The sequence below is a fragment of the Leucopleurus acutus genome, assembly GCF_964270905.1.
Source record: "Leucopleurus acutus genome assembly, chromosome: X".
In the NCBI taxonomy this organism is placed as follows: Eukaryota; Metazoa; Chordata; class Mammalia; order Artiodactyla; family Delphinidae; genus Leucopleurus; species Leucopleurus acutus.
In genome coordinates, this window is record NC_139148.1 from 31,606,691 (window position 1) to 31,622,604 (window position 15,914).

The following is a 15,914-nucleotide window of genomic DNA, read 5'->3' on the forward strand; positions in this document are numbered from 1 at the left end:
AACAAGAGGCAGGTGGAGGACATGGTGGGGGGTGGGGATGGGGGTGTGTCCTGGGAAGTCCCCATAGGGTCCCTCTCGGTTCCATTCTGACATTAAATCTGGCAGCCCTGGCTCCGCATTCATAGGCTGTCATCCTTGTGATGCGTCTCTCTCTTTCTGGTGTGTTCCACTACCCAGGCATAGGTTTCTACTTTATTTCTTAAAATCCAGGTGTGTTGTTTCCAGACTCCTTCCCTGGGTACTGGTACACTTTTCCTGCCATCCACCCTTGTTCTGACAGCCCAAAGCCCCTCAGACAAGAATCTTGCCCCTGAACTTGGGATCCTGGGTCTTTCTTGACTGCAGACTGGCCTCTGACATCAGCCTGACCTAGCTCCCCTTTTCTCTGGACCACTTACATCTTATAATTTCACTTCCTACTTTTGAAAATCCGAGTCATAACTATTGTTTGACTAAAATGACTTTCTTATCTGGCTACCTTCCTATACCTGTCCTCCCATAGTCAGAGTTTACAGCTTGTTGAGTTGCCTATACGTGTCCTGTCCTAACGCTTGGGTTTTTGCCAGCTCCAGCTTCTTTCTTTTTACTCTGCACCATGCAGTAATGAGATATGATTGTGTCCTATGTTATCAACGAAAATATACTTTAAGTCAAATAATTTGCATGACCAAGTCAAAATAATTATAATATCCATGAGTGTGTATTCTTTATCCTTATAGTTTTAATATAAGATATTTTCAGTTTGATAAATGTCTTACTTTGGCTTTTATTGTTTTATAGCTGTGGACATAAAGCCTGCAAGTAAAAAAAAAATGTGAACTTTAAGCAGTGTCTTATTCTTCCTATTAGGTGTTCAATAGTGAATATATGCTGTGCAATAGTACGTTTAGGGAGACATTTAATCAAAACTTGTATAACCTTTTCCCCTGGTCTAAGTCCTAGAGAATGTGCTTTTTATTGGCTTCCTAACAGTTCATTCAGACTAATTTACACACTTAGTAAATCAATCTATTTAAAACTCAACTCTGTTCAAAACATTTTATATTTAATACAAGACAATTAGAGAAAGTTTATGGTATTCAGAATTAAAAATGCAAAACACAAAGTTAATTTGCTGTCTGCAGTCTCTTGCTTCCATTCCCATAGAGGGGTTAATTAGAAAGGGAAATCTTAAATTTATTTATTTATTTTGGGCTGTGTTGGGTCTTCGTTTCTGTGCGAGGGCTTTCTCCAGTTGCGGTGAGCGGGGGCCACTCTTCATCACGGTGTGCGGGCCTCTCACTGTCGCAGCCTCTCCCCTTGCGGAGCACAGGCTCCAGACGCGCAGGCTCAGTAGTTGTGGCTCACGGGCTTAGTTGCTCCGCGGCATGTGGGATCTTCCCAGACCAGGGCTCGAACCCATGTCCCCTGCATTGGCAGGCAGATTCCCAACCACTGCGCCACCAGGGAAGCCCATAAAGTGAAATCTTATTTTAGTTCTTTTCTGTTGGAAATTTTGTCTTCTGAGAAAAGTTATATGAAAAAGACAACTTCCTAGTTTAAATACCGGCAAGCTACAATTCCATGATAGGCTCTCTCCTAATTTTCCGTTAAATGATCCCTGAAGACATACAGAAATTCAGAAATTCAATATGAATGTAAAGTAAAGATAACAGCTATTCATTTGCATAAATCCTATGAGGAATTCCCAGTAGTCACTGAAAGGATGTGGCCTGATTGAAAAACACATTTAATAACCTCCATAGGCTCATGCTCAATTAAAACATAATTTAGGTATAAAAAGAAAACAGTTTAGTCCCATGATCTGCCTTTTCCTCAGAAATTTATTTTCTGCAACATACCAGAAAACTAGGAAGCTGCCTCCTAATTGCATACCTCCTGGTACATAGTAGGTGTTTTAAAATATTTTTCTAATGAATGAATATAGGTGAAATACTCTCCAAGGTGATCCTCTATTAACACTTCTTTGTTTGCACTTCTTTTAAGAAAACAAACCCCCTGAACTTAAAATGACTGTAACTGTACGAGGAAAATGTGGAAGAACATCATTCTATCATAAGGATGTATAGAATCTAGCATGTAGATCTGGTGTTGGTGACAGAGATTGGAAGAGTCCAAGTGATTTTTGGTACATGTTGTTGGTGGGATTAGAGTTTATCCAGTAACAGGAAGTTCATGAAATTTTCTAAGATGTAAATTTTCCCTTAGGTGATTTGAAACCTGCCAGTGGATATAAGAAATATCCCCCTACATCTAACAGACATATGCTTGTTTGATACAGGAAATTGACCCAAGGGTATGCATTGAGCTACTTCCACATTTAGATCTAAGAGATCGCTGCAGAATGAAAGGCGAGTGAGACCCTGTACAAGTGACCACTTAGGAAGGATAACCGTCTCCTATTTATAGAAGCAAATGAAAAAGAAAAGACAGAATGGTTTTTTAAATGCTAGAAGTTAACAGAGTGACACCTAAATTCATACTTAGTTTATCGTGAAACAGTTGAATGGCAAAAACAAGATAAATTCTGAAAAGCAACAAGAGAAAAAGACATACTAGTTTCAAAGGAACAAAAATTATACTGAAGGCAGAATTACCAATAGGAAAAACAGAATCCAGAAGACAATGGTATTGTAGTACTGAAGCAAATTAACTGTCAGCCTAGAATTTTAAATCCCAATAAACTATCACTCAAGAGTAAGATTGAAATAAAATTATTTTCAATTCAACAGTGAAATTGGGACAATTTAAAACTCACAAATAGTTGCTAAAAGAACAAAGGAGGATCTACTTATGGATGAAGGAAATTGAATTCAGAAGAAAAACTTGGAATCAAAGAGCTGTAATTAATAAAATAATCACAAAATGAGATATTAAACATAAATATGTCATTAGTCATGATAAATATAAAAGTTGATATTTTCACAATGGAAGGTGAAATACAGCTTTATGCCGTTTACAAAATTACCTGGTAAAATATCCAAAAACTTATGCCAGGTATTAGCTAATCAAAAAATAGCTGGCATAAATATAGAATAAGTAGACTTTAGAGAATCCCCTGGTGGTCCAGTGGCTAGGACTCAGCACTTTCACTGCCGGGCCCGGGTTCGATCCCTGGTCAGGGAATTAAGATCCCACAAGCCATGCAGTGCTGCCAACAAAAAAAGAATAAGTAGACTTTAAGGCAAATAAATGTGTTAATTTAAAAAGGAATACTTGAATGTAGAGAGAAATTTTGAACTTATTTCCACCTAATCACATAATCTCAAAATGTACAAAGCAAAAATTGGCAAATATGGAAGAAAAGTGAACAAATTCACAGAGCGGGAGATTTTATTACACATCTCTCAATAATTGATACATCAAGCCAACAGAACATTAGTAAGGCCCTACTAGTCTTGACCAACGCAATTAATAAGATTAGGTATTCCTGTACCTATTAAACCTAGCTTGACTGTGCTGGAAATAATTGGCAGTTCTTGCCATTTGCTTATTATAGCACTTTGATATCCCTCTCTGGTTTTTTTCCTGTGCTTTAGAGCACCTGGGGGGATGTATAGGTATTGCCTTTCAGCAAAATCTGACAGGGAACTGCATACCAGTCTTTTCTGCTTGCAGATACTTAAGGAAACTTCATGGGGCAACAAGTCTGATGCTCTCAACCATTTGGAGTTGGTTAGGAAAGGTCACATGCCATTCTCTTAGCATCCCCCAAACATTCTTTTTCCTTCCTCAATTCCAACTTCCCTTTTTCCTTTATTTTTGTCCTCCTTACATCTTCCTTTCTTCTTCTTCTTTTTTTTTTTTTGCGATACGCAGGCCTCTCACTGTTGTGGCCTCTCCCGTTGCGGAGCACAGGCTCCGGACGGGCAGGCTCAGCGGCCATGGCTCACGGGCCCAGCCGCTCCGTGGCATGTGGGATCTTCCCGGACCGGGGCACGAACCTGTGTCCCCTGCATCGGCAGGAGGACTCTCAACCACTGCACCACCAGGGAAGCCCCCTTCTTTTTTTTCCTTTTCCCCTTTCCCTCTCTCTTCCTATCTCTTTCTTTTCACCCTTAAATATTATTTTAGATCTTCCTGGTGATAGAAAAGCAAAAGTAATTCAGCCAGCCTCTTTTGAAGTGATAAGACCCATTTTAACCAATATTTCAAAAATTGAATTTGTCAGTAATTAGTATGGGTTTCTATCATTTTAAATTATTGTTATTTTATTGAATAGTATACTAAATTTGACAATTTAAGCAGTGAACCATTTCAGAAAATGGTTTTACCTGAGTGGATGATGCTAATGAAAACATTTTACAAAATAAATCAAGCACACTCTTAAACTGCAATTGCTGAACTTTTTTCTTTTTTATATGAAGTCTTTTGGCACACTTCATGATTTTGATATTAAATGAGTAAACTCAGTAATGAGAACTTGTTAGCACACAATGAATCTATCACTTTGCCAGAGTATTTGTGAGGTAGATGCTCATGTGCCAAAAAGAACATAATAAAGTAACTAAAATGGGTAAAATTCCAACTGGCAAGTGATTTGGTCCTTTACTTGTGTAATGGGAAAAATATCTATGCTAAATCTTTCCAGTAGTAGATGGAAGTGGGATTAGCAAATAGGCTAAAACATGATTTGAAAATATAATTACTCATACATTAATTTATAACAAATATCTGTTTATTATAAGTTCATTTTATAAATGAATCCATATCATAAATTTATTTGTTCTCCCGATACCTCATTTTCTGAGTTAAGGATTTCTGACTATTGTTTGCTAGTAATATCCTTATATAATTAACTATAGAAGATAATGACCAATTTACTGTATTACTTAGTCTCTTCCACTTTTCTGATGTACTTTCATATAATCATGGAATGTTAAAGCAGAAAGAAACCTAAGAGATCAGTTAATCAAATTATATTCTTTAGAGCTGTAACATTCTTCTGAAGTGCTTTGGTTTGTCTATAGGGAGGCTGTGGAAGTGAATCGGAGCTTCTAGTGTCTTACTTCAACCAGATCGACTCTAGGTTAATTTGTTTTATATACTGAGATTCTGTCTTAGGTATTGTTCAGATACATTCCCCACCCACCCCGCCCCACCAAGCCAAAAAATAAAATGTTTGAAAGCTACTGATCAAATCTCACTCCTTAATTTAAACAGATTAAGAACTTGAATTCTGAAAAAGACCTCTAAGTTGTTTGCCCAAGATCACACAATGTAGAAGAGGAACTAAAACTAGAAAACAGAGCTTTTAACTGTTAGTTGACTGCATCTTTCACCTCACCAGTTTAATGCATGTATCTTGCTTTGGAGTTAAGATATGGTAGATTGTTTCAGTAAAAGCCCAGGTGGATCCTATCTGCCTGTACACATGTTATATGTGGTCTCAGCTCCCTGGTCTTGGCCATGTGACTTGCTTTGGCCAATGGATTGTTAAGGAATTCGAAAGAAGCAGATATATGATAACCATTTGTGCACAAGGCTCTCATTCTTTTGCTACTGGTCATTCTTCTGTACTGTATGAAAAATGTTGGGCTCATCTCATAGAAGGTTAGAGAGCTCATGGACAGAATTCCCAGTTGAGGTCCTAATGCATGAGTGAGCCCAGCCAATACCACATGAAGCAGGTAAGCTTTCCCAAATGAGGTTAGGCCACAGAATCATGAACAAATAAACGGTGTGTGTGTTTTTTTTTTTTTTTAACCACTAAGTTTTGGAGAGTTTGTTATGCTGTTTTAGCTGACCAAAACAGCAGTATTGATTTATTGTCCCAACCATGACCTATTCTAGGATCTGAAATTGCACATTTTTTTTAACAGCAAAATTTTGCAATTTGTTGGAAAAGACTGAATATAGGAAATTTAGGGCATCCTGACAACGTCAATACATGCTTCAGGAAAAAATCATGAAATACAAGGGCATGTTCTATATAGAGAGAATGCCTGGAAACCCTGTGACCCATAGACACCCCTCAATCCAAGCTCTTTCTCTTACTGAATTTTTTTTTTATATTGAAGTATAGTTGATTTACAATGTTGTGTTAGTTTCAGGTGTACAGCAAAGTGATTAGTTTTATATATATATATATTTTATAGATTCTTTTTTTTTTTTACATCTTTATTGGAGTATAATTGCTTTACAATGGTGTGTTAGTTTCTGCTTTATAACGAAGTGAATCAGTTATACATATACATATGTTCCCATATCTCTTCCCTCTTGCGCCTCCCTCCCTCCCACCCTCCCTATCCCACCCCTCCAGGCGGTCACAAAGCACCGAGCTGATCTCCCTGTGCTATGCGGCTACTTCCCACTAGCTATCTATTTTACGTTTGGTAGTGTATATATGTCCATGCCTCTCTCTCGCTTTGTCACAGCTTACCCTTCCCCCTCCCCATATCCTCAAGTCCATTCTCTAGTAGGTCTGTGTCTTTATTCCTGTCTTACCCCTAAGTTCTTCATGACATTTTTTTTTTCTTAAATTCCATATATATGTGTTAGCATACAGTATTTGCCTTTCTCTTTGTGACTTACTTCACTCTGTATGACAGACTCTAGGGCTATCCATCTCATTACAAATAGCTCAATTTCGTTTCTTTTTATGGCTGAGTAATATTCCATTGTATATATGTGCCACATCTTCTTTATCCATTCATCCGATGATGGACACTTAGGTTGTTTCATCTCCGGGCTATTGTAAATAGAGCTGCAATGAACATTTTGGTACATGACTCTTTTTGAATTATGGTTTTCTCCGGGTATATGCCCAGTAGTGGGATTGCTGGGTCATATGGTAGTTCTATTTGTAGTTTTTTAAGGAACCTCCATACTGTTCTCCATAGTGGCTGTACCAACTCACATTCCCACCAGCAGTGCAAGAGTGTTCCCTTTTCTCCACACCCTCTCCAGCATTAATTGTTTCTAGATTTTTTGATGATGGCCATTCTGACCGGTGTGAGATGATATCTCATTGTAGTTTTGATTTTCATTTCTCTAATGATTAATGATGTTGAGCATTCTTTCATGTTTTTGTTGGCAGTCTGTATGTCTTCTTTGGAGAAATGTCTATTTAGGTCTTCCGCCCATTTTTGGAGTGGGTTGTTTGTTTTTTTGTTATTGAGCTGCATGAGCTGCTTATAAATTTTGGAGATTAATCCTTTGACAGTTGCTTCATTTGCAAATATTTTCTCCTATTCTGAGGGTTGTCTTTTGGTCTTGTTTATGGTTTCCTTTGCTGTGCAAAAGCCTTGAAGTTTCATTAGGTCCCATTTGTTTATTTTTGTTTTTATTTGCATTTCTCTAGGACGTGGGTCAAAAAGGATCTTGCTGTGATTTATGTCATAGAGTGTTCTGCCTATGTTTTCCTCTAAGAGTTTGATAGTTTCTGGCCTTACATTTAGGTCTTTAATCCATTTTGAGCTTATTTTTGTGTATGGTGTTAGGGAGTGATCTAATCTCATACTTTTACATGTACCTGTCCAGTTTTCCCAGCACCACTTATTGAAGAGGCTGTCCTTTCTCCACTGTACATTCCTGCCTCCTTTATCAAAAGTAAGGTGACCATATGTGCGTGGGTTTATCTCTGGGCTTTCTATCCTGTTCCATTGAAAAGATTACAAGATACTGAATATAATTCCCTGTGCTATACAGTAGGACTTTGTTGCTTATTTATTTTATGTATAGTAGTTTTATGTATAGTAGTTTGTATCTGCTAATCCCAAACTCCTAATTTATCCCTCCCCCACATTTCCCTTTTGGTAACCAGAAGTTTGTTTTCTATGTCTGTGAGTCTGTTTATGTTTTGTAAATAAGTTCACTTGTATCATTTTTTTTAGATTCCACATATAAGTGATATCATATGATATTTGTCTTTCTCTGACTTACTTCACTAAGTATGATAATCTCTAGGTCCATCCATGTTGCTGCAAATGGCATTATTTTATTCTTTTTTATGGCTGAGTAGTATTCCATTGTATACATATACTACATCTTCTTTATCCATTCATCTGTCGATGGACAGTTAGGTTGCTTCCATGTCTTGGCTATTGTAAGTAGTGCTGCTATGAACATTGAGGTGCATGTATCAAATTAGAGTTTTCTCCAGATATATACCCAGGAGTGGGATTGTTAGATCATATGTGCTGGATGCCCATTTTTATGGGTTATTTTAAAAACGGTAGGTCACACTGACTTCTTCCAGTAGCTAAAGTTATATAAAATTAAGTATTTTTTCATTAGAGAGATTCTCTGTTTATGTTCCTTTATTTTCTTTAGTAACTATAATCTGGTAAATTTACATATCTTTGGTTATCTTTAATTACAGAACCCTAGCAACTCCCATAGTTACTAGGATCACCTGTAAAGAAAAGGCCCCAGGTGAGCTACATCTAGTAGAGTAAGGATGGAAGGGACAGGTCCAGATTGTCCCTGACATTTGTAATGCCCAGGTCAAAAGTACAAAGGGAAGCCCATATACCATATATCTAAATTTTAAAAGTGGTAAATCAAACTAACAAATTTTTAAATAGATTATAGTCTATTATTCCACCTTGAGAAATAAAGCTTTATACCAACCTAGAAGACCAAAGTTGAATTTAGAATTCTTGGCCTCCTCAGAGTTTTGCACTAGAACATGAAAACACAGGGATAGCTGAGCCCTGGGCATGTGCCCACCCCATTCTCTTTTTTCCTTCACATCTAGCATGTATTGTAAGAGGGATTGTGTACAAATTTGTAGGAACCTCAGCCCACATAATTAATCTTGGTTGACATCTTCCCGTTAATAGCCACCTCTTAGTTAGAGGTGGCTATTCTAACTTAGAATTCTTCAATTCTAAGAGTATTCCAACAGGGGGACTGACATAGGGAAGAGTGCTGTGCAGGTACTGGAAATGGGATCACAGCACTTTGGATTGTGAATTGTGACATCCCATGAACTTGGAAGAAGGATGGGGCTGGGCTCTCAACATAGGCCTGTCCCAGTGGGCCCATGTCCTCCTTGCATATGCAGAGAGACAATGACAGGAGATTCAGAGTAAGGTTCTAGAAAGCATGAGGCCCAGGACAGCAAGCTCTCTTTCCTTGGTCTAAGGGTATGTGTTAGGTTGGGGATCCCCAACAGCAGACCCTGAGACCAGGTCTTGAGAGCAAGTAGTTTGAGAAGTGATCTCAGGAACCGTAGGTAGAAGTGTGAGAGAGTGAGAGACAGTAAAGAGAGGAAGCCAGTTCAGGGAGTGTTAATGAGCAGCTGCCACTGGGAGCAATTTGGGCTCAGTTGCACTGGGGAATCTCTGTGAGTTGGTGTAGAATTCACCTCAGAGTTATTCCAACCCAAGGATAAAGAAGCTGGGTTATTTTTCCACCAGTTTGATACATTATTTGTTGAGGACTGCAACTGCAGGCATTAACTGTCACTTCTGGCCTGATCCATGCGAGGGTTAAGCACCTTCCTATGACTAGAGGAAGCCCTCAAGGAGAAAGGAGCTGTTTTCCATAAAGCCACTGGCCCGCAGGGAGGATTAAATGCTAAGGGGACATGGCAGGGCATGGATGACATCTGCTACAGAGCAGAATTGGAAAAGACTTTGAGAAAACATGTCCTTAAAGGAGAATGATGTTAAGGTGGCACAGTGTGGCCAGGAAAATTTCCAAGTTTCTAAATATGAAAAGTCTCTACCTCTGCTATTTTACATCTAAGGTGATGCGGATACTGTGTGATGAATACCTTAATCCACAAGTAGCTTCATGTTGGTAATATATGATAATATTCCTACTCTTTTTGTCTAGCATGAATTAATTAAATTATTTCAGATGTTTAAGTAAAACAAATATTGTTTTATCAATATATCTTCAACAAAACCATCATTTCCATGAATTCCACTATTATGATGAATTTCTTTTTGGACTTGTAAGGGAGAGGGGCTTGCATGGCTTATTTCTTAGGGTCTTTGCTCAGGAACATTTCATGAGTTGGAAAATGTACACTGAAGAATGTCCTTGGCTTTCACTTTCAGACTTAGTATCAATAGGAAGTGCATATTTTTAGGGAAAAGGAAATAGTGTATAACATAAAGCTTTTGATAGAAGCTTTATACTTGAGCTTGTGCATTTCAATTATTGTTTACCATGAAATAGAGTTATTCTTTACTGATGATGAAAATAATAATTACTGTTGTAAATCAATTATACTCCAATAAAGATGTTAAAAAAATTACTGTTAAGTTGATTAAATTTTGTATTCTAAGAAGTTTAATTTTATTTAAATTACCTAATCTAAGTATTTTCATTTCAATCTGTTCATGCAAGAGAGAAATGTGGTTTCTTCCTTTCTGATAATAAAGCAACAAATTTTAATCAAATAATTATCTCACCTGTTTTGTTCTAATGGTGTTGCCACAATTCAAATACTTTTCTCAGAATGAAAGTAATCAGTGAACAACAGATGATAAAATGTGCCTGGAGTCCTTTTTGACAAGAAAAAAATATTATTCTAAAATTAGATTTGTACTTGAAAAGGATGAAATAAAAATTACAACATTCTGACAGCCTTTGTTTCCTCCTTAGACCAGCTGAGAATCTTGGACTTTGGTTAGATGTAATATAGATTTCAAGTGTGATCCACTGTCAGTGTTTTTTAACATATAACTATGATATTATACATAATATATGACATATACAACACATAATACATTCTATATAATATATGATGAATATATTTTTAAAATGTGTAACACAGAACATATAACACATACATACACATCTTCAATATGTTTTAAAAATGATTTAAAACAGTTAATGTTCTTGCAAGAATGACTGGTCTTCTTGGCATATAGACTTCAGTGTATTTGAAAACAAGTTTGCCATTTTTAACATTCGAGGTGTTAAATGTGAGTGAATTAAAATTATAGCCAATTAATGTCATAATACTTGTCTTATCCATTGGTTGATAAGCTTGATTTGTCTTCTTGGTTTTGGAGAATTTCCTAGAACAGAGTTAGGCTTCTAAACATTTTTTAGCACTTGTTTCTCATCTATAACTTAAATACTTTGGCTTTAGCAGTGAAATTTGTATTATAGTATTATACTGCATCCTACTTTAGGGTTGAGAGATTTTTATAACTATATTCTCATTTCCTGGAGAGTAAGAAAATGGTGACCTTCAGAGAAAAAGTAGTATTGCTTGGAAGGAAAGGACCATCATAGACAGCCTGCCCACCATAAGAAATGATATTAGCTATTAACTTAAGGTATATGGTATAACAAGGTGATATGAGAAGTATTCATTGGACATGCCTCTTTTGGCTTCCCTTGGTTATTAACTATGAAAAATTATTTCTATCTGCTGGTCAAGTTGCAACTTATTTTGATTGCTATGGGACAGAGCATTTCTATGTCATAGAAATGTGGCAGATAATATTGCTTGCCAAATATTCCATATATCTCTCAGTTCTCAGCCCCTGTCAGCTGAGAAAGAACCCTGTGGTTGGGTCTGACCAATTAACTGTGATGTGTGTTAACTTTGGGCTGAGCACTAAAAAGCCCTTGAGCAAACTTTCAGTTACTCTTCCCTGACCTGTAAACGAAGAAGGAGTGGTGTGCCTGGGTCCCTCAGTGGCTTTATGGAGCAAACCTTCCTCTGACCTATGCAGGATATATTTTGTCATTAATAAAAAACAAACTTGCTTGTAATGCCCAGGAGACTGAGGGGTAATGTGTTACCTTGCTATAACCTAGTCTCTTCTGGATTATATAATACAATTAAATCCAAAAAAAAAAAATATTGCTGTACCTGAAAATGAATCTTAGGATTTATACCATCAAAAATGATTACACCATTTTTTAATTGTTTTGGTAGTTACAGATGGATCTGTTCCAGTTCCTTTACGATTTGTTCCTCTCAGTCCTGGACGCTACCCTTGTAAAATCTTGTTGACATCAAGGTATGATGTGCATGTCTATTGCATTGAAGGTGTGGTAAATGAAGAACGTCCAGAGGCCAGATTTGATTTTGAAACACCAGCATTTGAAGCCCTTACCCAGAATATTCCAATAGTAAGCACAGACTTTTTTTTTCGTACTTTTCTTCATTCCCACTGCCACTGTCTCAATTAAAGTCCTTCAAACCTTTCATCTGAACTCTTACCAATTCCTAATTGCATTATGTGTGGCCATTTGTTTCTCCATATTGATGTCACAGTTTTATTCCCGAATATAAATGTTATCATATTACTCACCTGATTAATCACTCCTGCTGGATCTCTTTGCTTAAAAAATTAATTCTAACTTCCTTAACCTATCATCAAACCAAGCAGAGTCATGGTCTCTCAGATCACTCTGCTCCAGATTCAGTTGTGATCTTAACTCTTGATTAAGATGTGCTCATAGGCACTAAGAACAGTGATTGGCTGTAGCTTGGCTCTTAGTGGGTGATAATAGCATCAAGGAAGGTAATATAATTGTAAGGAATTTTGAATTTTTTACACTGATATTTTTCTATCTGATATTTTTCTGTCTTTATTTTCATGCTTTAGAATAATAAAACAAAGAATGAATGGAAATGTCAAGTTACTATAGAAGGAGAATGGTTTTATGGACCTCCTGTTTTACATGTTGGACCAAGTGAGACTGTGAATTATCCTCTCACATTCAAACCTATTTTGGAATGTGAGATTATGGTATGAACTCATTGATTTTTTTTCCCTAGCTTTAATATGTCGATAAACCAATGTGTGATGTTAACATATATAATTTGTGATAAATTTTCTTGCAGAAAAGTTACATTTTCTGGGGGGTGTGGGGTGGTGGTGTGATGAATTGGAAGATTGGTTGGGATTGACATATATACACTAATATGTATGAAATGGGTAGCTAATAAAAACCTGCTGTATAAAAAAAATAAAATTAAACTAAAAAAAATTTTTTTTTAAAGTTATATTTTCCATGAATTTGATCATTAGTGTTCACTCTGCTTGAAACTTTAATAAATGTTGTAACTTGAGGGATAAATATTCTGAAAGTCACAATGTCATAGGCTGTCAATATTTATGTCTAGATTATTTTTACATAATATGTTTAACAAAGTAAAATCATTGCTTTTTTTGTATTCAGTAAGGAAGTTTGTACTTCAGAAAATATTTTCTTAAGTCATATTTCTTTGACAAGGATGTAAACAGGCATATAATTGCTATGTATGAGAATGCCTATTAAACTGTCACTTAGAGAAAGTGAAAAGAAATGAAGAGCTTTTCACAGGAAATTCATCTTTATTTGTTCAGTAGAAGTATTTATATATAAACTGGAAAAGCTAATGACTAGCACCTCCTTGAAAGCTCATTTCATCGATCAGATTCAAGATTACTAAAATAGAAGAGATGGTTGGCATCCAACTGTCGCTCCTATAGAGCTGAAATTTGGCTGATTTGTCACAGGGCAAACTTACTCTACAAAATGAAGTAGATGGTATGGAGCATATCTTTGACATAAAAGGGATTGGAAAAAGACCGCTGGCCTTGGAACACATCACCGTAGACTGTCAAGTGGGGGAGATAACAAATAAACCCATAATGATGCCCAATTATACAACAAGCATCCTAACATTTAAGGTAAGATTTTGGTTTTTTTTTTTTTTTTTTTTGGTATGAAAGTGTTTTCAGAAGGAGTATATTGAATTATATGATATTTTAAAACATTTAATTTTACTTAACTAGGTGAAGCAGTGTGACATAAGGAGATGGTTAGAATCTCCTATTAGTCCAGCAGCTTTTAAAATGCCATTTTGATTATAAAGTTGAATTAGCACCAAACAAGTTTTATATCTAAATATTAGTATATAATCATAAAACACATTAAAATTTACTTATTTGAGTCATGTGTATTTTCACTTGAAGAAATTGTACATGACAATGAAAGATATTTTTTAAAAAACTTTTAAACAGCTTTTAAAATTGTAATGTGATATCTGCAGGCATGAAATTTCAAAAGTGTATCCTATCATTTACCAGTGTGAATAATAGTGGGAATGTGAAGAAATGCATAATTAGTTACATCTTTATTTTTTATGATGTTTTGTACTTGGCCCTCCTCACTTGATTTGTTTAAGCAAATCTGAAAATAGATTTTTCTACTCCCCACTCCCATATTTATCTACAAATTATGTGCCCAATAGAATCCTCAAAGAAGCTTCAAATATCTGTCCATCATAGATGCCTGAATCTAGTTTTAGAGGGTGCATCAGAAGTTTAGAAATTCTCTGGGTTTGTCCTCTGCTTTTTTTGGTAATCTTGAAAAATATGTGCATTGATTTTCTTCTTCTTTCCTTACTGGATTGCAAATAGAGTGAATATTATGAATGAAAATCTCATCTTCTCACTCCCCTGCTAAAACTCTTCACTGTCATCTCTTGCCTTCAGGATTGAGTCCAGGCTCCCTGAAGTGGCTTTCACGTGTTTCAAAAGCCTATCTGCTCAGCTTTCTGTCTTAGCACTCCTGGCTCCAGCCACACTTAGGCCATTGTATATAGTATTTCCTTTTACTACTGCCTGGAAATCTCTATCCAATTCCCTATCTTCCACTTCTCTGTGTATGTCTAACTCCTTTTCATTCTTTATGACAAAGCTTAGATGCCACTTTTCCAAGACTTCTTCTACATCCCCATAAACCTGGATTAGATGCCTTTCATGTGCTTCCACAGCATTTTTTTTTTTACTTTTCCCACCATCATGTACATTACATCCTATTGCTATTTCCTGTTCTCCACCAGATTATTCTTCTCCACCAGATTATGAACTGTGAGAAAAGGGGCATGCCCCTCGTATCCATACTTTTGTACTTAGCATAAATCATAGTATCAAGCACATAATAGTTTTTCAAGGAAGATTTGTTTAATGAACGGATACAAACATAACGGATGGCTTTTCAAATGGAAGGAAGAAAGGAAGGAAGGAAGGAGGGAAAGAAGGAAGGAAAGAAAAGAAAAGAAAAGAGTGTGACTACTTGCACTTGCTATAACTAAGGAAAAAAATCATTTTTCCATCACTCCCTTTCCCCTTCCAGAATTTTCTGGTGAGCAAGAAATCCTGTCTTATGAGTTTGATGAAAACAGGTTAAAGAAAAAATTGCTTAATTTCTTAACATTGGTTATTTCATTTTGTTGTTTTGGCAGAGGTGATGTCTGTAGCTTTTTAAAACTTTTATTCTTCAGAATGAATGCATTTTTTAAAAAATGTAGGCCTTTAAAAATAATAATTATGCTATATTAACTATATTTTTCTAATTAAATATAGAAGTGGAATTCTATTCATAGCAGAATTGTACTTACAGGAAATAATCAAAATCTATATTTATATGGTTTCAATACACACATAAAACTGAAGAATCTAGTTAATTTTACCTTTAGAGTGTAAGTTTTCATTGAGGTCCTTTCTGTAATTAAAGATACTACATATTAAATTAATTAAATGTCATTTCATTAAGATATTAATAATACTGTTCATGTATTCCAGTTCGTCTATATTTCTATATTTAAATAGCACCAACAATTATAAAAGAACAGAAACATGTTTAAGACCGAAGAGACATTTGTCCCTAGAGATATTATGAATAAAGTATCACCTTTCTTAATTTGAAAATCACCACTATTTTTAATCAGCATGTACTAATGAGCATTACCAATTTGCCCTTTCTTTTCATTCATAATATTTAGTTTATTGCTGGTATTTCAATGGAAATTCTATTGAGAAACAACTGAGATGCTGCTAAGGAGAAAGGCTAGACTGAGAAACTTTGCTTTATAGTGTCAGGATTCATCTTGCACTCCCTTTGAGACTACTGAAATGCTTCTGATTCTCCATCTTCATTCTTCAATGTGTAAAATGAAGTTGGCCTCTGGGCACTCAAGGCTGATTCTCATTCTTTTC

General features: G+C 36.0%; 1 protein-coding gene across 1 annotated transcript in view; it reads left to right on the forward strand.

Annotated features, from left to right (window-relative positions):
* CFAP47 (cilia and flagella associated protein 47) overlaps positions 1-15,914 on the forward strand; it is a gene marked incomplete at both ends in the record, with an annotated part of 506,613 nt that overhangs the window by 341,571 nt on the left and 149,128 nt on the right. Inside the window, 3 exon segments of the mRNA XM_082864365.1 lie at positions 11,855-12,051; positions 12,531-12,674; positions 13,428-13,601. Of these exon segments, the coding sequence (XP_082720491.1) occupies positions 11,855-12,051; positions 12,531-12,674; positions 13,428-13,601 (515 nt within the window).